The sequence below is a fragment of the Zea mays genome, chromosome 3, assembly GCF_902167145.1.
Source record: "Zea mays cultivar B73 chromosome 3, Zm-B73-REFERENCE-NAM-5.0, whole genome shotgun sequence".
Lineage (NCBI taxonomy): Eukaryota > Viridiplantae > Streptophyta > Magnoliopsida > Poales > Poaceae > Zea > Zea mays.
Window position 1 is genome coordinate 98,726,328 of NC_050098.1, and position 24,115 is coordinate 98,750,442.

Below are 24,115 nucleotides of genomic sequence, written 5' to 3' on the forward strand. Positions count from 1 at the left end.
GGATTTGCTCAATAATAATCACAGGATTAACAGTACTATCAAAATGCATCACATTTTCTATAATTTCCCATATGCTAGGATGGAGAGAGAATAGATGACTACGCATTTTATGACTCCAAAACGAATAGTCCTCTCCATCAAAGTGTGGAGGTTTTTCAAGGGGAATTGATAGTAAATGTGCATTTGAATTATAGGGAATGCGAGAATAATCAAAAGAATAATTTTGATTAACCGTCTTTTTCTTTGACGAAGAGTCGTCGTCGTCATCGTCCCTTGGTGAAGAAGATGAGGCATCACTGTCGTAGTAGATGATCTTCTTGATGCGCCTCTTCTTTTTCCCGTCCCTCTTCTTATGACTCGAGCATGAGTCAGTGGGTTTGTTGTCCCTTGGCTCGTTGAAGATGGATTCCTTCTCCTTGTCGTTGACCACCATCCCCTTGCCCTTATGATCCATCTCTTCGGGCGGTTAGTCCCTTAAATGAAGAGTACGGCTTTGATACCAATTGAGAGCACCTAGAGGGGGGGGTGAATAGGTGATCCTGTAAAATTAAACACTAAATAGCCACAAGACTTAGTTTATTAGAGAGTTAGTGCGACTAAGTAGCTTTGAAGCGAGTTCTTGTGAACACAACAATCACAGAGAAAGCAACACAAGAGACACGCGAGTTTTATCCCGTGGTTCGGCCAAGTAACACTTGCCTACTTCCACGTTGTGGCGTCCCAATGGACGAGGGTTGCACTCAACCCCTTTCAAGTGATCCGATGATCAACTTGAATACCACGGTCTTTTCCTTCAGAGTCTTTTCCCGTGTGCGAGGAATCTCCACAGTTTGGAGTCTCTCGCCCTTACAATAGATATCACAAAGAAAGCACAGAGTAAGGTTGGGGAGAGCAACACACGCAAGACTCAAATTCGCACCACCACCACGCACACAAGTCACGACTTGAGCTCGAAACACAACACACGGAGTTCACAACTCAAATGGATCTCAAATCACTAACACAGAGAATCAAATGCGTGGAGTCGGAGTCTTAGAATGTTTCTTGTAAGCTTGGTGTTGTCCTCCATGCGCCTAGGGGCCCCCTTTTATAGCCCCAAGGCAGCTAGGAGCCGTTGGAGACAATCTTGGAAGGCAATTCCTGCCTTCTGTCGAGTGGTGCACCGAATAGTCCGGTGCACCACCGGACAACCACTGTTCATGTCCAGTGCGCGATCTCCTTCCAAATCAGGCGCATCTGACCGTTGGTCCTCCGGGCCCGTTGGCGCACCGGACACTGTCCGATGCGCACCAGACAGTCCGGTGCACCAGCTGACCGTTGGAGCAGTCCACGTGTCGCCCGCAGTTTGTGCGGCCGACCGTTGGCGCTGGCGACCGTTGGCTCACCGGACAGTCCGGTGAACCACCGGTCAGTCCAGTGAATTATAGCCACGTCGCCTTTTTCATTTCCCGAGACCGACGAGTTCGTTGCGGATGACTCACCGGACAGTCCAGTGCACCACCGGACAGTCCAGTGATTTATAGCCGTACAACTCCGTCGATTCCCGAAAGCAACTGGTTCACCGTCGGCTAGCCTGGGGCACCGGACACTGTCCGGTGCACCACCGGACAGTCCGGTGTGCCAGGCTGAGCTGGAGTTGGCTGCATACAACCAACTCTTTCCCATTTCTATTCTCCTTCTTTTGTCACTGTTTCTAGCACTTAGACAAACACATTAGTATTGAAAAACAATGTACTAAGTCTAGAAACATACCTTGTAATATGATTTGTATTTCTCTCTTTATTTATCACATAAGAACTTAATCAATCGTGTTGGGCATTTAATCACCAAAACATTATAGAAATGGTCCAAGGACACATTTCCCTTTCAGGGAGAGGGGAAAACAAATCAACCAAGAAAATAAAACGGATGACACGGTGATTTGTTTTACCGAGGTTCGGTTCTAAAGAACCTAGTCCCCGTTGAGGTGGTCACAAAGACCGGGTCTCTTTCAACCATTTCCCTCTCTCAAACGGTCACTTAGACCGAGTGAGGCTTCTTCCTTAATCTCACAAGTCACTTAGACCCCGCAAGGATCACCACACAATTGATGTCTCTTGCCTCGCTTACAAAGCACTTGAGAGTAAGAAGTGAGAAAGAAAGAAAGCCAAGCCAAGCAAACAAGAGCAACAATAAACACAAGTGATCCTCTCACAAGTCCTAATGCACTAGAATTGAATTGGGGACTTTGATCGGATCGATGGCTTTGATTTGTCTTGGAGTGTTGCACTTTGCTCTTGTATTGAATGGAGAGTGATGAATGCTTGGATGGTTGGAGTGGAGGTGGTTGAGGGGTATTTTGTCACACCCGGTTTTAGAAGGTAAACCGAATGCGAACCATGTACGTGCCAGGATCAGTTATTCACGTACACAGCAGTTACATAATATGGACATCATCACACAGTGCTCAAAATAGTATTAATAAGGGAAATAGTCGATTACATCATACGTCTGAGACGTCCATATGGTTCATACAATAAATCAAAGTGCGGAAAAGAAACGTAGATAACGCGGCCTTCACAGGCAGCCGACTGGGGGTTGCCGCTAACCCACACCTAGAACTCGTCGTAGTCTTGGAACTCCTGGAAGTCTCCTTCCACAGCTTCATCTTCGCCTGAGCAGTGGTTGCAATGCTGACAACCTGGGGGGGGTTTGGTGTGTAGAGCAAGGGTGAGTACACATCAACATACTCAGCAAGCATCCCGTTTGGCTGTAGTGGACTAGCTTTATGTGGGGATAAGTCAAGCAGTTGCTTTTAGTTGGTCAGGTTATTACTTACTAGTAGAAAGCCAGGTTTTAACATTAACCCAAGTTATTAACCCAATGTATCCTTTCCAAACGGAAAGAATACCACTTACCAATACCATAATCATAACCAGAACCATCAATCTCATTGCCACCTGTACCACAATGTCTCTGATCAAGTATCACTAATCTCTGGAGCTCCCTTGGCCGCTCATAACCGTGAGCACGGCTGATATATCAGTTTCATAACACTCTGCAGAGGTTGTGCACTTTACCCACAAGCCGTGATTCCCTCTTGCCTCGGGCCGATCAAACCCTTAAACACTACCAAGGTGAATAGGCAGGGTTTCACTACGTAGCCTTTACAAAGATTCCCCGGAGCTGTAGCCACCCGTTAGGTTTCCTAAATGCACCGCACTCCTCCCCAAGGGGCGAACCCAAACTTGGCAGAGCGAGCCGCATACACCGAGCCCCATTGACGGCACGACGGCTAAGTGAACTACATCCCGGATCCTCTAATTATTCAGCTAAGGGCACCCCATTCCACCCTCATGGTTGCACTGTTTTCCCGGGCGGTCATCCATAGAACAGGTCCTTACGGAGAGGCACTCGAGAAACCGCTCGAGTCCCCCTGAAAACCACAAGTATAATCATAAAGAAGAACGGGAAAACAGCGTATCATAGATAATCACATCATGTTCATTGATTAGAGTTGAGCAATAGCATCAGACTAAGTAGTAATAATCCGACCCAAATAGGTAAACAAGGACATGGATAACAAAAGCTAGTCAATCCTTAGGTATAAATGTGTAATGCGGGAGGTGAATTAAAGAATGAATAGGACAGAGATAGGTCAAAGGACACTTGCCTCCACCAACCGACTGCTGCTCAGGGGCTTCTCCTGCGAATTCCTCGGGCTCTTCGACCGGATCGTTCTCTATGCGAGCGCAAACATACATACATCCATCCACATATTTAATACAAAAGAACAGTACACCATACAAGATAACAAATAAAGTGAATATGCACCAAGTATGACATTCGATAACGCATTTGTTATGGTTAGAAAGAAACGGGAAAGGTCTCGCAGGGGGTTAAATCTTATGCACTAATGACACAATTGGTTTTTAACAAAATAATTCTGTTATATATATTTATATATACTGATGGAAACCTAATCACTTTTAGTTGATCAACATTGCACAGGGTAAACAATTAACTACGTGAATCAATAACATAACGGAATTTTAAATTAAACTTCCTATTTTCCCATAGCATGAACAGTGATTAGCCTACTTAAAATACAGTAATTATGATCACAGAAAGTAAATAAAATAAAATAAAAAAAATAAAAAAAACAGAGGGGGGGGGGGGCGGTTGAACCGGCCCTAGGGGCGGTTGGACCGGCCCGGGGGCAGGCGGCCGAGCTGGGGCGGCCGAGCGCGGGGGGCGGCCGAGCTGGGGCCGGGGGCGGTTGAGCCGGGGCCGAGGCCGGCTGAACCGGCCCGGGACAGGGGGGCGCGGCCAGGGGGCCAGGCGGCCGGGGCGGGCCAGCGGCGGCCGGGCGGGGCGCGGCTGGGCGCGGCCGAGGGCCGGCCAGCGGCGGCCAGGGGCCACGGCGGGGCTGGGGCGGCTGCCGGCGCGGCCAGGGGGCGCGCGGGGTGGGGAGAGAAGAGGGGAGGGAGGAGAGGGAGGAGGGGGAGGGGGCTCACCGGCGGGGATCGACGGCGAGGGGCGGCCGGCGGCAGGGGGCGGCGCAGCGGCCTAGGGTAGGGGCGGCGCTAGGGCAGGGGGCGGGTAGGGGCGGCGGCTAGGGAGAGAATGAGAGAGGGAAAAAATGAGAGGGAGAGGGAGAGGGTTTGGGGAAAAAGGGGAGGTGGGGGCGGCATGGGCCTATTGGGCCCAAGGGGGGGGCGCCAGGGGCGGCTGGGCCGGCCGGGGTCGGCCCACGGCGCGGGAGAGAGAGAAAAAGAGGAGAGAAAAAGAGAGGGAGAAAAAAGAAAGAAAAGATCTTCTCCACATTTTCGAAATCCGATCTTTCTACATGAATGCAATTGCGCTTTCAAAGCAATCAAAAGAAATGCAAGGTTCGGCATGGTGCATCAAACAACATAAAGTATTTAGGGTTTTTCTTACACGGGAATTCCAAACCGAATCCCGCTTAGAACTTTGGAAAAGGTCAAGGTTTAGCGAAGGGAAAAAGAAAAGGGAAAGGTAACGCCCGAATTTTGGCGAGTAAAGAAAAGAAAAAATTCAACTGCAAAATTCGGGGCGTTACATATTTATAGCCCCCAACCACCAAAACAACCGTTGGCTGCTGTCGATGGGCGCACCGGACAGTCCGGTACGCCACCGGACACTGTTCGGTGCACCAGCCACGTCACCCAACCGTTAGGGTTCGGACGCAGACGACCGTTGGAGCTTTGTCTTCTAGTGACACCGGACAGGCACTGTTCACTGCCCGGTGCGCCTCTGACTTCTGTTCTGACTTCTGTCGCGTACTATAGCACTGTCAGGGCACTATGCAGTCGACCGTTGTGCTGGAGAGCCGTTGCTTTGCTTGGTGCATCGGACAGTCCGGTGGCACACCGGACAGTCCGGTTGCACACCGGACAGTCCGGTAAATCATAGCGGAGTGGCGCTGGAGAAACCCGAAGGTGGCTAGTTCAGAGTTGTACGGTCCTGGTGCACCGAACACTGTCAGGTGGCACACCGGACAGTCCGGTGCGCCAGACTAGGGCACACTTGGGTTTCTTTGCTCCTTTCTTTTTGAACCCTTTCTTTAATCTTTTTATTGGTTTTTGTTGAACCTTTATGCACCTATAGAATATATAATCTAGAGTAAACTAGTTAGTCCAATTATTTGTGTTGGGCATTCAACCACCAAAATTATTTATAGGAAAAGGTTAAACCCTATTTCCCTTTCAATAAGTAAATACCAACCCAATTAAGTAGTAGAACAAAAGTAATAACAACATCTGCGATACAATGCATATGACAAATTGAATTTAGTTCCATAAATTAATCATGTCAGTGTCCGAGCTGCTCATGACCATGAGCACGACTAGTATACCAGTTTTACACTCTTAGAGGTTGCACATCTTTACCCACAAGTCATGTTACCCATCTGCCAAGAGACAGCCGATCCCATACACCTCTACCGAGGAGGCGAGGCAGGGTAACACTACGAGACCTTTACAAAGTTCCACTAGCTTCAGAAAACCCGCTACAGTTTATAGGAAGCTCCAATGCAGGGACCCCTCGCCTGACCGCCATCGTAGCAAAACCAACCCAATGACCTCCCTACACTGACCACTCCTCTACTGCCCTTGCACCTTTCGGGTAAGGTAGTCCTCCACTAGCTTTCCTAATTAGTCAGCCAAGGGCGTCTCATACCACCCTTGTGGTAGCATTGTTTTCCCGGGTGGTTCTCCATGTTCCAATTAACATAATGATCTTAACATGAACAATAAATAACAACTGATAATAAAAATATAATCATGAATAATATGTATCTTTATACCCAAAACCACATAAAAGCAATAGTAGGTACTACCCCAAATTTTGTGGTAAACAAGATATAAAGATAGTCAAACTAGGGTAACATATTGAGTCCCATCAGAATTAATTTATGCAGATCATTATGATTAATCAGAACATGACTAGATAAAAAGAAGTGATAAAGGGCACAACTTGTCTAGGACTTGAGATTCCAGCTTCTATGATGATCTTCAGATGCAGCTTATATTAAAAATCAATTTCTAATATTAATTTCCCATCTTATTCGAGAGCCTCGTCGTCCCTCACGCGCTGTGCCCGTGACCTACCGCGCCAAGTGCGCATCCTTTCACTTCACCAGAAAAAAAAGCGACACCACCCGGCCCCAAACAACAATCACAACCCTCTCTCTCCCTCTCCTTCACGTAGCCGCCTCTGAATCCCCACCTCTCTGCTCTCCCGTCGGCCTCCTCCGCGACCGATGTGTGTGCCCCGCCGCCGGCCCAAAACACTAGAGGTACGCGCGCGCCCAGCCTCCCGCCGCCCGCGCTTCCCGACCCTGGTGGGCGGCGGTTGGACCTGGCGTCCTAGGGTTTTCGCGGGATTTTTAGCGGTGATTCTTGTCCTGTTTACACTGATGGGTTCTGGTGGTTTTTTTTTTCTGCAGGTGACGAGCAGGTAAGGGGTTCCGATCGGAGATGGCGGCGGCGGCGGCCGCACATAGAGCCAGCTTCCCGTTGCGCCTGCAGCAGATCCTTGCTGGAAGCCGCGCTGTCTCACCTGCGATCAAGGTCGAGTCTGAGCCGGTGAGTCCCCTGTTCTCTTCCCCGCCCCCTCGCATCCGGGCTGCTTTGATTGCCGCCTTCGTTCTAGGGTTTTGATAGTGAACGGGCGTGTGCGTATGCGACTTGCCTTTCGTGGTTTTGGATAAAACTTATCGTCTATTGGTATATCAGTTAGGGTTTAGTTTCTCTGTTGTGGGCTTGCTTGTGAATTGTGATCTCTCAGGATTGATGGCTAGTTCTGTTTGAAGGGGTGCTAGGTGGCGATGGTAGAATCTCTATTACTTTAGCCCTGTTTGGAACAACAATTTTTTTTCTTTAGAGCTTTTCTGGCTGGCTAGAGAATCATCTTGAATCTAAGTTTTTGGCAACACTGATTCTCCTGAAGAAATTGTTTGTCATGAGTGTGATGACCCCTAGTGCTGATGATGACTTGCTTGGTTGATGAATAAGCGCCTACATCAATCAAACCAATAATACTATATGTTTTCCTTTAAAGTGAAAATAGTACAATTTTGCATACCAATACAACATGACATGAATTAATTTGGAATTGTCACTCACGTGATATTTCTTTACACGGAATATAATCTCAGCAACTTCACAAGAAAAAAAAAAAATCAGATTTAAAGGGATTAAAACTCGAATTAAGCCATCAAATAACAATTGTAGCTCCTTTCATTCTCAAGCTGTGTGTGTCAATACTTAAAACAATTGGTAGGACCTAAAAAACATAACAAATTCACATGTCAATAGCTTCATATTCTTATGCAAGATGTTAGAACTGGAATAGATCATACTGTTTCTTGCTCGTCCCAGTAATCATCACCAACAATAGTGCTACCACTTGTAGGATCTCTTGAGGCCACAGACATTCAAATTCATTCTCTTCCATGTTCCATAGTTGTATCTCAAGGACTTCCATCTAGTTCTAAAATGCAGGTGACAATAGTTCTTATTTATGCGTGCATTGAATTTGGCCTCCAGGTTGGAGAACTCAACTGTGTTCAGACATCTCCCAAATCAAATATTATGGGCAACTACTTCTAGGCAAACATCTATGAAAGTAGTCTTGGCCTGCATCCTACATAGCTTTGCTGTTTTCCATCTACAATTTTATACTGCAAGAAATTATTTTGTCTCTCTTATATCAGTAGCACACAGTAGGATGGAGAGGAGAAATATATGCATATGAATACAGCAGTACGTAAACTTATTTCCAAACCACAAACCCAATAATGCACAGATCCAATCATTAGATGGTTTATCAAGCATCGCTGGCACCCAAGGTTACAAAAGGTGCTAGGCGCTCTCTAGGCGGTGGCTCTCTCCTAGAGCTTACGCGAGCCTAGGTGCGCCTAGGTGTTTCGAAGGCGTTTTATACTGTGTATTTACAATAAATGAAGGAACAGGAGACCAGTGGGCCAAGGGGCAAGGGGTATATAGAAAGGCCATGAAAACAGTCCCAGGCCCAAGTCTGAAGAGCAAACCTTATTCCTAACCTCCCCTCCCACCTTATCAGTTCGTGCAGCTCCCAGCTTGGTCGCTAAGACCGTGTCCAACAGTTTACCCATAGTTTACCCAAAACACTGTTTTGCACTGTAGACTACCTGTTCACAGAGTGGAGTTTGAATATGGTATGCAGATGGGTAAGCTGCTGGAGATAGTCTAAGCACAACTCACAACTGACTGTGCCGCCTGCTGCTCCCGTTTGTCATAGGTTTTAGCTTCCTGATTTAATTGGCTGTCTTTCTGCCTATGTTCTTCAGTTGCTGCTTTTCTAGCTTTAAGGAGTTTCAGACTCCTTTCTCACTGTGGGTTATGGGTCTGTTATTCTTTGGGCATTTAACATTCTTCATTGGTCTTAGTCAATTATTGGTCCAACCCAATAATTTTTAGTCATAGCAGATGCCATACCGTGCAATATTATGGCTGAGCTTTTTATGAACTTGGTTGATGCAAGCAGTTCTGATAAATTTGTGGAACAATTGTAAAACACATTTTACTCCCAGTTTGGTGGCTCTATAACACTGTCACACACTGTTCATGTACATGGCTGTTTAGCCCATGTACACGCCGTGTAAACGCCACACAGTGACGACTTATGTGTCCGTTTAATGAGCCGTTTGTCCGTTTAATCACCGTTAAGTCTGTTTACGTGGTCATTTAGCCTGAATAAGTAGCTAAACAGTAAGTGACCGTTTAGTCTGTTTAAACGTTTAGGCTAACACTGCAATCACATCTACTTCCAGTTTCCTGGTGACAATTATCAATTATTGGCCACCTGTCCTTCAAGGTGATTTGTGGCCAATGTGGTTTTATGCATTTGATTTGGATACCTATTGTCCTATTCTGAAACATAACCAATGTTTAGGGGTGGTAATGGGCTCTAGATTTTACACTATAAAATTTAAGGACCGAATCGGATTAGGACCGGGCTCTATTCCTATTCATTTTTGAACTAAAATTAATTAAGGGCCCTAACTTATTGTGAAGAAACATTTGGATCGTGATCCATTACCACCTCTACCAATGTTATTGCATAGTTGTAAGACAGAGACTATGAATAGCATGTTATTGTTGGTACTAAACCTGATTTGTAACTGTTGTTGACAGAACTTGCTTTTTACTACAAATTCTACTTTTATCAATTATTTCGAGAGCTTTCCTCTTCTGATTCCAGATTTGTTATCCTTGGTGCACCTGTGAAAAACTTCTTGCTGATGAATTATCCTGCATGTGTTTGCATTGCAGCCCGCAAATGTCAAAGCATTTATTGATCAAGTAATCAATATTCCACTACATGACATTGCCATACCGCTATCAGGCTTCCGTTGGGAGTTCAATAAGGTGAACTTTTCGAAAGGACAACCCATCTTATGTTTTTCACTTTACTTTGTGTCTGTAGCTTACTCTATGTACCTGGAAACAGGGAAATTTCCACCACTGGAAGCCTTTATTTATTCATTTTGACACATATTTCAAGACATACATTTCTTCTCGGAAGGATCTTCTTTTATCTGATGATATGACTGAGGCTGAACCTATGCCAAAGAATGCCATCTTGAAAATTTTAATAGTTATGCAGATTATTTTGGAGAACTGTCAGAATAGAAGTTCTTTTACTGGTCTTGAGGTGAGCTTTTGTTTGTGTTGTTTTCTCTTTCTGTTTTTATAATATGTGTATTATAACCATGGGAAGAACTGTTGTGTAACCAAGCTTCTTGTGCAATCAAACTACCAAAAGTCATGAAAATTCTCAATTTTTTTATAGATGTACTTTATTATTCATTCTCCCAATAAATCAAATTTCAAGTTCTAATTCATCCTATGTTAAGGGATATAGAAAAAGAGAAAATTCTATCATTTTTAATCCTTCATATTGGATAGAATTTTCTATTTTTTATCTCTTAGGTAGTGTTTGGTTGAAGAGCCAAGTAGAACAGAGCCGTTCTGTCCTAGTTTTGTTGCTGTTTGGTTACAAAGGAACTAGAACGGAATGGCTCTAATTAGGGAATATTCTCCTCAGATCCGGAACCATTCTGCTCCAAAAAATCAACCGAACGGAGCCGCTCCGTTACCATCCCGCTCTCACAGTCACGCTCTGTTCCGTTCACTCTGCAACCAAACAAAAAACAGAGCCGCTCCGTTCCAGATTACCAAACACAGAACAGAGCGGCTCCGTTCCTAGAATCAGGGATGGAACGGCTCCGTTCTACTTGGCTCATCAACCAAACACTACCTTAACTTAGGGTGAATTAGAAATTGAAATTTGATATATTAATAGACTAAATAACGAAGTACACTTATAATTTTTTTAAAGATTTTTTCATGACTTTTGATAGCTTGATTGCACAACAGTTTTTGCCTATAACCATCCATGCTTTTTTGTTCACTTTGTGTTAATTCTTTGCTGTTTCTTTGTCAGCATCTTAAGCTTCTCCTGGCATCGTCAGACCCTGAGATAGTTGTAGCAGCATTGGAAACTCTTGTTGCCTTGGTCAAAATAAATCCTTCAAAGTTGCATATGAATGGAAAGCTAATTAGCTGCGGATCCATAAACACCCATCTTCTATCATTGGCCCAAGGATGGGGCAGCAAGGAGGAAGGCCTAGGCATATATTCTTGTGTTGTGGCAAATGAAGGAAACCAGCAGGGGGGCCTGTCCTTGTTCCCAGTAGACTTGGAGAGCAAATATCAGCATCGTCTTGGTTCAACTCTTCATTTTGAGTATAATTTGGGTTCTGCACAGTACCCTGACCAAACTAGTGACAAGGGCAAGTCATCTAATTTGTGTGTGATACATATTCCAGACATGCATCTTCAGAAAGAGGATGACTTGAGCATACTGAAGCAATGCGTGGACAAATTCAATGTGCCTCCAGAGCACAGGTTTGCATTGCTTACAAGGATAAGATATGCCCGCGCCTTCAACTCCACACGGACTTGTAGTATCTATAGCCGCATAAGTCTTCTTTCGTTCATTGTACTTGTGCAATCAAGTGATGCTCACGATGAGCTCACATATTTCTTTACAAATGAACCAGAATACATAAACGAGTTAATCAGGCTTGTTCGGTCAGAAGATTCTGTCCCTGGGCCCATTCGTGCACTTGCTATGCTAGCACTGGGAGCACAGCTGGCAGCATATGCATCATCTCATGAGCGTGCTAGGATATTGAGTGGCTCAAGTATCATTTCTGCTGGTGGAAATCGTATGGTGTTGCTCAGTGTCTTGCAGAAAGCAATATTCTCACTCAATAGCCCAAATGATGCCTCATCTCCTCTAATTGTTGATGCTCTTCTTCAGTTTTTTCTGCTCCATGTATTGTCCTCATCAAGTTCAGGGACTACGGTTAGAGGCTCAGGCATGGTTCCTCCTCTCTTGCCCCTGCTGCGAGATAATGATTCTTCTCATATGCATCTTGTCTGCTTGGCAGTGAAGACTCTTCAAAAGCTTATGGAGTACAGCAGCCCTGCTGTTTCTCTGTTCAAAGACTTGGGTGGTGTAGACCTTTTGTCTCGGAGGTTACATGTAGAAGTGCAGCGTGTTATTGGTACTGCTGATGGTCATAATTCAATGGTTACTGATGCAGTTAAATCAAAAGAGGACCACCTGTACTCCCAGAAGCGATTGATTAAAGCTTTGCTTAAGGCTTTGGGGTCTTCTACTTATTCCCCTGGGATTCCTGCTCGTTCTCAAAGCTCCCAAGATAATTCATTGCCTGTGTCACTTTCCCTTATATTTCAGAATGTAGAAAAGTTTGGGGGCGACATTTATTTTTCAGCAGTTACAGTTATGAGCGAAATAATCCATAAAGATCCTACATGCTTTCCTGCTTTGAAAGAACTTGGTCTTCCAGATGCTTTTCTCTCATCAGTGACTGCTGGGGTAATACCATCTTGTAAAGCCCTGATCTGTGTTCCTAATGGCCTGGGTGCAATATGCCTCAATAACCAAGGACTTGAGGCTGTCAGGGAAACTTCAGCACTACGATTTCTTGTATATACCTTCACTAGCAGGAAATACTTGATACCACTGAATGAGGGCGTTGTTCTTCTAGCTAATGCAGCAGAAGAGCTTCTTCGTCATGTGCAATCCCTGAGAAGTATTGGTGTTGACATCATTATTGAAATAATCAATAAACTAAGTTCATCTCTGAAAGATAGAAACAATGAAACAGCCATCTTGGAAGAAAAAACAGATATGGAAACTGATGTTGAAGGTCGTGATTTGGTAGGTGGTATGGATTCCAGTGTGGAGGGCAGTAATGATGAACAGTTTTCTCATTTGAGCATTTTCCATGTGATGGTATTGGTTCACCGGACAATGGAAAACTCTGAAACCTGCCGGTTATTTGTCGAAAAGGGAGGTCTAAATGCTCTTTTGACACTCTTGTTGAGGCCTAGCATTACACTGTCATCTGGAGGGATGCCTATTGCTTTGCATAGCACAATGGTGTTCAAGGGATTTACTCAGCATCACTCTACTCCACTTGCACGTGCATTTTGCTCGTCTTTAAGGGAGCATTTGAAGAGTGCATTAGGGGAACTTGATAAAGTTTCTAACTCATTTGAGATGACCAAGATTGAAAAAGGAGCGATACCTTCTTTGTTTGTTGTTGAATTTCTGCTATTTTTAGCTGCCTCAAAAGACAATCGTTGGATGAATGCTTTGCTCTCAGAATTTGGCGATGCTAGCAGGGAGGTCCTGGAAGATATTGGGCGAGTCCACCGGGAAGTGCTTTGGAAAATTTCGCTTTTTGAAGAAAACAAGATTGACGCTGAAATTAGTTTATCTTCTTCCACATCTGAAGCCCAGCAGCCTGACTTGTCTGCCAGCGACATTGGTGATAGCAGATACACTTCTTTCAGGCAATATCTTGATCCAATTTTAAGGCGAAGGGGTTCTGGGTGGAACATAGAGTCTCAAGTGTCTGACCTCATTAATATGTATCGAGACATTGGCAGTGCAGCTAGTGACTCTCAGAGAGTTGGTTCTGATAGATATTCTAGTCTGGGTTTGCCCTCAAGTTCCCAGGACCAGTCTTCCAGTTCATCTGATGCAAATGTCAGCACAAGATCAGAAGAGGAAAAGAAAAATTCTGAGCATTCCTCCTGCTTTGACATGATGAGATCTCTCTCCTACCATATCAACCATCTTTTTATGGAGCTTGGTAAAGCAATGCTTCTTACATCTCGTCGGGAGAACAGTCCTGTAAACCTATCCCCATCCGTTATATCTGTTGCTAACAACATTGCTTCTATTATGTTGGAACACCTCAACTTTGAAGGACATTCGGTAAGTTCTGAGAGGGAGATGACTGTTACCACAAAATGCCAATATCTTGGAAAGGTAGCTGAATTTATTGATGGGATATTATTAGATCGGCCAGAATCCTGTAATCCAATTATGGTAAATTCATTCTATTGCTGTGGTGTCATTCAGGCCATCCTGACCACATTTCAGGCCACCAGTGAGTTGCTCTTCACAATGAGCAGGCCACCATCTTCACCTATGGAGACAGATAGTAAAACTGGAAAGGATGGAAAGGATATGAATTCTTCATGGATCTATGGTCCCCTCATCAGCTATGGCGCAATTATGGATCATCTTGTGACCTCGTCTTTTATTCTCTCTTCATCAACTAGACAATTACTTGAGCAGCCTATTTTTAATGGATCTGTAAGGTTTCCTCAAGATGCTGAGAGGTTCATGAAGTTACTTCAGTCTAAGGTGTTGAAGACAGTTCTTCCCATCTGGGCTCATCCTGAGTTTCCAGAATGCAACATTGAGTTGATTAGTTCAGTCATGTCCATCATGAGGCATGTTTGCTCTGGGGTGGAAGTGAAAAACACTGTTGGCAATGATGGTGCTCGTTTAACTGGTCCACCTCCTGATGAGAGTGCAATTTCATTGATTGTAGAGATGGGGTTTTCTCGTGCAAGAGCTGAAGAAGCATTAAGACAAGTTGGAACCAACAGTGTTGAAATAGCAACTGATTGGTTATTCTCACACCCAGAGGATGAACTTGCTCGGGCGCTCGCAATGTCTCTTGGGAATTCTGATACACCTGCACAAGAGGGAAATGGTAGGTCCAATGACCTTGAGCTGGAGGAAGTAACAGTCCAGCTGCCTCCTATAGATGAAATGTTACACTCATGTTTTCAGCTACTTCAGACAAAGGAAGCATTAGCTTTCCCTGTCAGGGATATGCTTGTTACTATCAGCTCACAGAAGGATGGCCAAAACCGAGTAAAGGTGCTTACATATTTGATTGAAAATCTGAAACAATGTGTGGTGGCATCTGAGCCTTCAAATGATACTGCACTGTCTGCTCTTTTACATGTTCTTGCTTTGATTCTCCATGGAGATACTGCTGCTCGTGAAGTTGCCTCAAAGGCAGGAATTGTGAAGGTTGCTTTAGATCTGCTTTCCAGCTGGGAGTTGGAACTTAGGGAAAGTGGCATGATTGAGGTTCCTAATTGGGTAAGTTCCTGTTTCCTTTCTGTTGATCAGATGCTCCAGTTGGAACCAAAGTTGCCAGATGTTACAGAGCTAGATGTTCTGAAAAGGGATAATTCAAATATAAAAACATCACTTGTGATTGATGAGAGCAAGAAAAAAGATTCAGAATCCTTGTCAAGTGTTGGATTACTAGACATGGAGGACCAGTATCAACTTTTGAAGATCTGTTGCAAGTGCATAGAAAAACAGTTGCCTTCGGCTTCCATGCATGCTATTCTTCAGCTCTCTGCAACACTGACAAAAGTTCATGCAGCTGCTATTTGTTTCCTTGAGTCTGGTGGTCTGAATGCATTGCTATCATTGCCAACAAGTAGTTTGTTTTCTGGGTTCAACAGTGTGGCTTCTACAATAATTCGTCATATTTTGGAGGACCCTCACACCCTTCAGCAAGCAATGGAATTAGAGATACGTCACAGTCTTGTCACAGCTGCTAATCGACATACAAATCCCAGGGTTACCCCACGCAATTTTGTCCAGAATTTGGCATTTGTCATATATAGGGACCCAGTGATATTTATGAAAGCTGTCCAGTCTGTGTGCCAGATTGAGATGGTTGGAGATAGACCGTATGTTGTTCTGTTAAAGGATCGTGAGAAAGAAAGGAGCAAGGAGAAGGATAAGGACAAATCAGTTGATAAGGATAAAGCAACAGGTGCAGTCGCTAAGGTAGTGTCCGGGGACACAGCTGCAGGATCTCCTGCAAATGCTCAGGGGAAACAGTCTGATTTGAATTCAAGAAACGTGAAATCTCACCGCAAGCCACCCCAAAGTTTTGTCACTGTTATAGAGCATCTCTTAGATCTGGTGATGTCCTTTGTTCCGCCACCCCGTCCAGAGGATCAAGCTGATGTTGTCTCTGGTACTGCCTTATCTTCTGACATGGACATTGACTGCAGTTCTGCAAAAGGGAAAGGGAAAGCTGTGTCTGTCCCACCTGAAGAGAGCAAGCATGCTATCCAAGAGTCTACTGCATCCCTTGCCAAAGCTTCATTTTTCCTTAAGTTGATGACAGATGTGTTGTTAACTTACACATCATCCATTCAAGTTGTTCTTCGTCATGATGCTGATCTGAGCAACATGCACGGTCCAAATCGAACAAATTCTGGTCTAATTAGTGGTGGAATCTTTAACCATATCCTGCAGCATTTCCTTCCTCATGCCACAAAGCAAAAGAAAGAGAGAAAAAGTGATGGAGATTGGATGTATAAATTGGCAACAAGGGCTAATCAGTTCTTGGTGGCTTCATCTATTCGTTCTGCAGAGGCCCGAAAAAAAGTTTTTTCTGAAATCTGCAATATACTTCTTGATTTCACCGACTCGTCTGCAGCTTACAAAGCCCCAGTAGCAAGGATGAATGTGTATGTTGATTTACTGAATGATATTCTGTCAGCCCGATCACCAACTGGCTCCTCATTGTCAGCAGAATCTGCAGTTACATTTGTTGAAGTTGGTCTTGCTCCTTCATTATTGAAAATGCTTCAAAATCTTGATTTGGATCACCCTGATTCTGCAAAGATCGTTACTGCCATTGTTAAGGCCCTGGAACTCGTCAGTAAGGAACATGTTCATTCAGCAGATAATGCAAAAGGAGAGAACTCATCAAAGATTGCTTCCGACAGCAACAATGTGAATTCATCACCTAATAGGTTCCAGGCTCTTGACATGACTTCTCAGCCCACAGAGATGATTACTGATCACAGGGAAACATTTAATGCTGACCAAACTTCACAAAGTTCAGATTCAGTGGCAGATGAGATGGATCATGATCGTGATATGGATGGTGGCTTTGCTCGTGATGGTGAAGATGATTTTATGCATGAGATGGCTGGCGATGGAACTGGTAATGAATCTACAATGGAAATCAGATTTGAAATTTCACGCAATAGAGACGATATGGCTGATGATGATGATGATGATGACAACACTGATGAAGATATGTCTGCAGAGGATGATGAGGAGGTTAATGAAGATGATGAAGACGAAGATGAGGAGAATAACAATTTGGAGGAAGATGATGCCCATCAGATGTCTCATCCTGACACAGACCAGGAAGACCGTGAAATGGATGAAGAAGAATTTGACGAGGATCTACTAGAAGATGATGACGATGAGGATGAGGAGGGAGTCATCCTTCGCCTGGAGGAGGGGATTAATGGCATTAATGTGTTTGACCATATTGAAGTATTTGGTGGTAGCAACAATTTGTCTGGGGATACACTGCGTGTGATGCCTCTGGACATTTTTGGTACAAGAAGGCAAGGCCGAAGTACCTCCATATACAATCTTCTTGGCAGGGCTAGTGATCATGGTGTTCTTGATCACCCACTTCTTGAAGAGCCTTCCTCGACATTGAATTTTTCACATCAAGAACAACCAGGTATCTCTCGCCTCCATTACAGCCTACCCCCATCCCATGAAATTGCGTTTTTCATTTGTGAAGAACATGCTATTGCTATTGTTATTTACTTAATCCTCCTAGCCTGATACTGGTAGTAGTATGTAGATAGTATCATGCCATGCCTTGCATACATGATTGATTTATATTATTTCTTCAGAGAATCTTGTTGAGATGGCTTTCTCTGATCGAAATCACGAAGGTAGCTCCTCCCGTTTGGATGCTATATTCCGCAGCTTGCGAAGTGGGCGTAATGGACATCGCTTTAATATGTGGCTAGATGACGGTCCACAACGCAATGGATCTGCTGCCCCTGCAGTACCTGAAGGCATTGAAGAATTGCTGATCTCTCATTTGAGTCGGCCCACTCAACAACCTGGTGCCCAGACTGTTGGTGGTACTCAAGAAAATGACCAACCCAAACATGGCTCAGCTGCTGAGGCAAGGGAAGGATCGCCAGCTCAGCAAAATGAGAACAGTGAAAATACAACGAATCCTGTAGATCTGTCAGAAAGTGCTGGCCCTGCACCTCCTGATAGTGATGCACTTCAAAGAGTTGTGTCCAATGCAAGTATTGAGCATGCTACGGAGATGCAGTATGAACGCAGCGACACTATAACACGTGATGTTGAAGCAGTGAGCCAAGCAAGCAGTGGCAGTGGTGCTACTTTAGGGGAGAGCCTCAGAAGTTTAGAGGTTGAAATAGGAAGTGTTGAAGGGCATGATGATGGTGACCGGCATGGAACTTCAGGGGCCTCAGAACGATTACCTTTGGGTGATATTCAAGCTGCTGCTCGATCACGCAGGCCATCTGGAAATGCTGTGGCTGTAAGCAGTAGAGATATGTCTCTGGAGAGTGTTAGTGAGGTTCCTCAAAATCCAGATCAAGAACCTGATCATAATGCTAGTGAGGGGAATCAGGAGCCTAGAGGGGTTGGTGCTGACACAATTGATCCTACATTTTTGGAGGCTCTTCCTGAGGACTTGCGAGCTGAAGTTCTTTCTTCACGTCAAAATCAAGTGACTCAGACTTCTAATGACCAACCTCAGAATGATGGTGATATTGATCCTGAATTCCTTGCTGCACTCCCCCTTGATATAAGAGAGGAGGTGCTAGCTCAACAACGTAGTCAAAGGATACAACAACAATCACAAGAATTAGAAGGACAACCAGTTGAAATGGATGCTGTTTCAATTATTGCAACATTCCCTTCAGAAATTCGGGAAGAGGTATAGCAGTTTTCAATTCCTGTCCCATTTCAGATGTTTTTCTCTAACTGTTTATCAAATTTTATTCTAATGGCAGGTCCTTTTGACATCTCCTGACACCCTCCTAGCTACACTCACACCTGCACTAGTTGCTGAGGCCAACATGTTAAGGGAGAGATTTGCTCATCGGTATCACAGTAGTTCTCTTTTTGGTATGAACTCCAGGAACAGGAGAGGTGAGTCCTCCCGACGTGACATAATGGCAGCAGGACTTGATAGGAACACAGGTGATCCCTCCAGATCAACTAGCAAACCAATTGAGATTGAAGGTGCTCCTCTTGTTGATGAAGATGGCCTTAAAGCTCTTATTCGGTTACTTCGAGTTGTTCAGGTAATAATACTGTTTCTTCTGTTCGCTCTCTTTTGGTATGGAATGCCAGTAATACTTTATGTAATTGCCTCTCAAATTATTATTTACAGCCCCTATACAAGGGTCAGCTGCAGAGGCTTCTTGTGAACCTTTGCACGCATCGGGATAACAGACAGGCCTTGGTTCAAATTCTGGTGGACATGCTTATGCTTGATCTGCAGGGGTTTTCAAAGAAATCAGTAGATGCATCTGAGCCACCATTTAGGTTGTATGGATGCCATGCAAATATCACATATTCACGTCCTCAATCTTCAAATGGTAATTAAGTTTTTCCATCTTCAATCCTTTTAGCAGGTTGCACTGCCTAATTTTCTGGTCTTCTGATTTGCAATGTATATTAATGCGTGGATTCTCTTTGTTGCTTTAAGTAGGTGTTCCTCCATTGGTTTCACGTCGTGTGCTCGAAACACTGACAAACTTGGCAAGAAGCCATCCAAATGTTGCTAAACTCTTGCTCTTTCTTGAGTTCCCTTGCCCATCAAGATGTCGCTCTGAAGCACATGATCATAGGCATGGCAAGGCTGTTCTAGAAGATGGTGAAGAACGGAAAGCCTTTGCGGTTGTTCTTTTGTTAACTCTGTTGAATCAGCCACTTTATATGAGAAGTGTAGCTCATCTTGAACAGGTGAACTATATTTTCTTTTGGGTATTTCATTTAACATTTTGGCTCGCGTTTTCTTATCATTTTGTAACATGTGCAGTTACTAAACCTCCTTGAAGTTGTCATGCATAACGCTGAGAATGAAATTAATCAAGCTAAGCTAGAAGCGTCATCTGAGAAGCCATCTGAGAATGCAGTGAAAGATGTCAAAGATAACACCAGCATTTCTGATTCATATGGATCAAAGTCGAATCCTGAGGATGGTAGCAAAGCCCTTGCTGTTGACAATAAAAGTAACTTGCGAGCTGTTCTGCGAAGTCTTCCCCAATCAGAGCTTAGATTGCTATGTTCATTGCTTGCGCATGATGGGTATGTGCATGGGTGATTTTTTTCAGTGTTTTGTACAGTTTGATAGACTAAGTCTCGTGCTTATCTTAGTAGTAGTTGGTGCATATGTAAGCACCTTATCTTCCTTTAGCAAGATTAGCATCTACTTTGCGAAAGGGCTTCTAGCTGAGTTGGTTAGGTGGTCTGATTAGCACTCCTCAGGTCCTGAGTTTGTGAATCACAGTGGAAGCGAATTTTAGGCTGAGGTTAATAAAAAGGTCACTAGCTGGTTCTCATGTTTGTGTGCACACAAGATGGACTGACTTATGGGGGGTGGATCCTCGTGTAGGGTCTGGGAGGGCTCAAAGCACGAGTAAAGATCTGGCCTATAGTGGGCGGAGCCTCATGCTGCACGACGGTCAAGCTTTCGTGACCTTTCTCGGTCGAGGATATGTGGCCGTGTGGGTGGTCTATCGGCCGAGTTTTTTTTAGATTAGCATCTAGTTTAGCATATGCTGAAGGTTTCTTGGTTTCCATGTTTGCTACTTGTATATGTACCCAATTCTGACATGGTTTGTGGTGTGGCTCAAATGAAAAAGTAAAATCTGCCCCAAAAACCTGTGTCTATCTCTAACACAGTTAAATATTTTCTTGCCTGCTAATTCATAATCTGCATCTGGTGTACCCCTTTTTGATGGTTCATTCTACTTTCATGATCATTTTGGCTGTTATAAAACCACTCTACTTTCTTTGGGGTTCAAGGGAAAAAACATGAGGACAATGCTCTGTTCTTTTGTCATTTTTTATACTGTATCGAATTATCTTACATCAGTTTTTTGTTCCCTTGTATTCTCTTTTACCTAATGTGATGGTGGATGGCCCTTTTGTCATTTTCAGATTGTCGGACAGCGCTTATCTCCTTGTAGGTGAAGTGTTGAAAAAGATTGTGGCTCTGGCCCCTTTCTTCTGTTGCCATTTCATAAATGAGCTTGCACGATCAATGCAAAGCTTGACATTTTGTGCAATGAAGGAGCTTCGTTTGTACGAGAATTCTGAAAAGGCTCTTCTTAGTTCTACATCAGCCAATGGAACTGCGATTCTTAGAGTTGTGCAGGCTTTGAGTTCTCTTGTCAGTACTCTTCAAGATAGAAAGGATCCAGAACAGCCTGCTGAGAAGGACCATTCAGATGCAGTTTCCCAGATTTCTGAAATTAACACAGCATTGGATGCTTTGTGGTTGGAATTGAGCAACTGCATAAGCAAAATAGAAAGCTCTTCAGAGTATGCATCAAATCTAACTCCTGCTTCTGCAAGTGCAGCTACATTAACAGCAGGAGTAGCACCTCCATTGCCTGCAGGAACTCAAAACATATTACCATATATAGAGTCATTTTTTGTGACATGTGAGAAGTTGCGTCCTGGGCAACCTGATGCTGTACAAGAGGCTTCGACTTCTGATATGGAAGATGCTTCAACATCTAGTGGTGGGCAGAGATCATATTCCTGTCAAGCTAGTCTTGACGAGAAGCAAAATGCTTTTGTGAAATTCTCAGAGAAGCACAGAAGATTGCTGAATGCATTCATCCATCAAAACCCTGGATTACTGGAGAAGTCATTCTCGCTGATGTTAAAAATTCCTCGCCTGATTGATTTTGACAACAAACGTGCATATTTCCGGTCTAAAATCAAGCATCAGTATGATCATCATCATCATAATCCTGTTAGAATTTCTGTGCGTCGTTCATATATTCTTGAGGACTCCTACAATCAGCTTAGGATGCGCTCTCCTCAGGACTTGAAGGGTAGACTCACTGTTCATTTTCAAGGAGAAGAAGGAATTGATGCTGGTGGGCTGACAAGGGAATGGTACCAATCGCTTTCACGAGTCATTTTTGACAAGAGTGCCCTTCTATTTACAACAGTCGGGAATGATTTGACGTTTCAACCGAATCCTAATTCTGTATATCAAACTGAGCACCTCTCATACTTTAAATTTGCTGGACGAGTGGTGAGTTCTGGTGCTCCTATTTGTGTACTTGTATATTACATAATATGAGTATTATTCTAGTTTCTGATGTTTACTTACACCAGGTTGGCAAAGCTCTCTTCGATGGTCAGCTTTTAGATGCTCATTTTACTAGATCTTTCTACAAACACATACTTGGTGTCAGGGTTACATACCATGACATTGAAGCTATCGATCCTGCATACTACAAGAATTTGAAATGGATGCTCGAGGTATGCTTTACTCTACCTACATAAGTTGTGCGGCATGTTCCTGTAATTTTGTTGACAATTGATCATTCAGATGTAACCATCTCTATGTTCTGTTTGTAGAATGACATAAGTGATGTTTTGGATCTCACCTTCAGCATGGATGCGGACGAAGAGAAACTGATATTGTACGAGAAGGCAGAGGTATTTGCTGTGCTTGTGTCACAACGATTTGTGGTCTTAGGGCTTGTTTGGTTCGTGGCTAAATGTGTCACACTTTGCCTAAGGTTAGTCGTTTGAATTGAAGAACTAACCTTAGGCAGAAAAGTTAGGCAAAGTGTGGCAAGTTAGTCAACGAACCAAACATGCCCTTAATCTTTTCTATGATCTAAATCCTAAGTTATCTTTGCAGGTCACTGATTGTGAGTTGATTCCAGGAGGGCGTAACATCAGGGTTACTGAGGAGAATAAACATCAATATGTAGATCGGGTAGCAGAGCATCGACTGACGACTGCAATCAGGCCTCAAATTAATGCCTTCCTGGAAGGGTTTAATGAACTCATTCCACGGGAGCTGATATCTATCTTCAACGACAAAGAGCTTGAACTTCTGATTAGCGGTCTTCCAGATATTGACTGTAAGTTTTGCAAATATATGGTTTAGGGTTGTTAGTCTAGTTATGTTACCATCTAATTGACCTGTTTTACCTATTGCTTTTAGTGGACGATTTGAAAGCAAATACAGAATATTCTGGCTACAGCATAGCCTCTCCAGTCATCCAGTGGTTCTGGGAAATCGTTCAGGGGTTCAGCAAGGAAGACAAAGCCCGGTTCCTCCAGTTCGTCACTGGCACTTCAAAGGTATGGTGGCTCGTTCCCTGATTCCTTGCAGCACTGATTCAATTTCTGGATTGTCATCTCACTCTCCAGTTCTAGCAAGCTTACAATTTGTTAATTGCCATATTGGAATCTATGGTGCCACATCATGTGTTATGCTTACATTTGAGTTTATCTATCTGTAGGTACCGTTGGAAGGTTTTAGTGCACTTCAAGGGATCTCTGGGCCACAAAGGTTTCAGATACATAAGGCCTACGGCAGCACGAACCATCTGCCTTCAGCTCATACTTGGTAACCTAATCTGCTTATTTTGCTTCCTTTCACTACCGTGAAAGATTTTGCAGTCACCATTATTATTTGTCTAGTTTACTGACACCAGATACCTTTGCTGAATTTCAGCTTTAACCAACTAGACTTGCCTGAGTACACATCCAAAGAGCAGCTCCAGGAGCGGTTACTATTGGCAATCCACGAAGCAAATGAAGGTTTCGGATTTGGCTAATCAGTTATACTCGTTTGTCCGTGCCCTGAGAACTGCAATAGGCGAGCAGCACGTGTGTGGCTGATCACATTATGAACTCCACGTGTGTGATGAGAGATGGCCGGAGAGAACATGTCCAGGATAGACGAATGCCCGTGGGAGAGGTACTACTGTTAAGAGAGAGAGCGACTATTTTGTGTTTATAATCTTTGTCTGTTTGTAGTTTTTGCCTTACATTGGTCGTTGCTCCGAAGTTTTTCCCCTTCTTTTCGTTCATAGACTGGTGTAAGTTGTAACCGAACATTATGTCAAATGCAGGTCATCTTACGCTGGAATGTTATACCTCCCCTAATCTGTTAAAACAACTGTAAATTCCGAAGGACTATTTATTCTAATATTATTAGAGCGAAAATTCTCTCTTTCGCTCTCCCAATCCTGTCCATCTCCTACTGCCTCTTATTCCGTCGTCTCTCTCTTACGCTTCGTTCTTTCAGTTATATATAAAACCTTTGTCATTAATGTTGTTA

The 24,115-nt window shown here is 43.9% G+C and overlaps 1 protein-coding gene across 1 annotated transcript; it reads left to right on the top strand.

Moving 5' to 3' along the window:
• Positions 1 to 6,582: 6,582 nt before the first annotated feature.
• LOC103650429 (E3 ubiquitin-protein ligase UPL1) lies at positions 6,583 to 24,021 on the top strand. The gene is made up of 17 exons (XM_008675998.4): positions 6,583 to 6,799; positions 6,950 to 7,088; positions 9,819 to 9,914; positions 9,997 to 10,200; positions 10,993 to 17,470; positions 17,649 to 18,718; positions 18,795 to 19,088; positions 19,178 to 19,385; positions 19,499 to 19,752; positions 19,829 to 20,097; positions 20,953 to 22,063; positions 22,147 to 22,293; positions 22,393 to 22,473; positions 22,682 to 22,907; positions 22,991 to 23,130; positions 23,292 to 23,398; positions 23,507 to 24,021. The coding sequence occupies exons 2-17, from the start codon at positions 6,981 to 6,983 to the stop codon at positions 23,607 to 23,609; spliced, it is 10,896 nt and encodes a 3,631-aa protein (XP_008674220.1). The 5' UTR covers positions 6,583 to 6,799; positions 6,950 to 6,980; the 3' UTR covers positions 23,610 to 24,021.
• Positions 24,022 to 24,115: the final 94 nt, after the last annotated feature.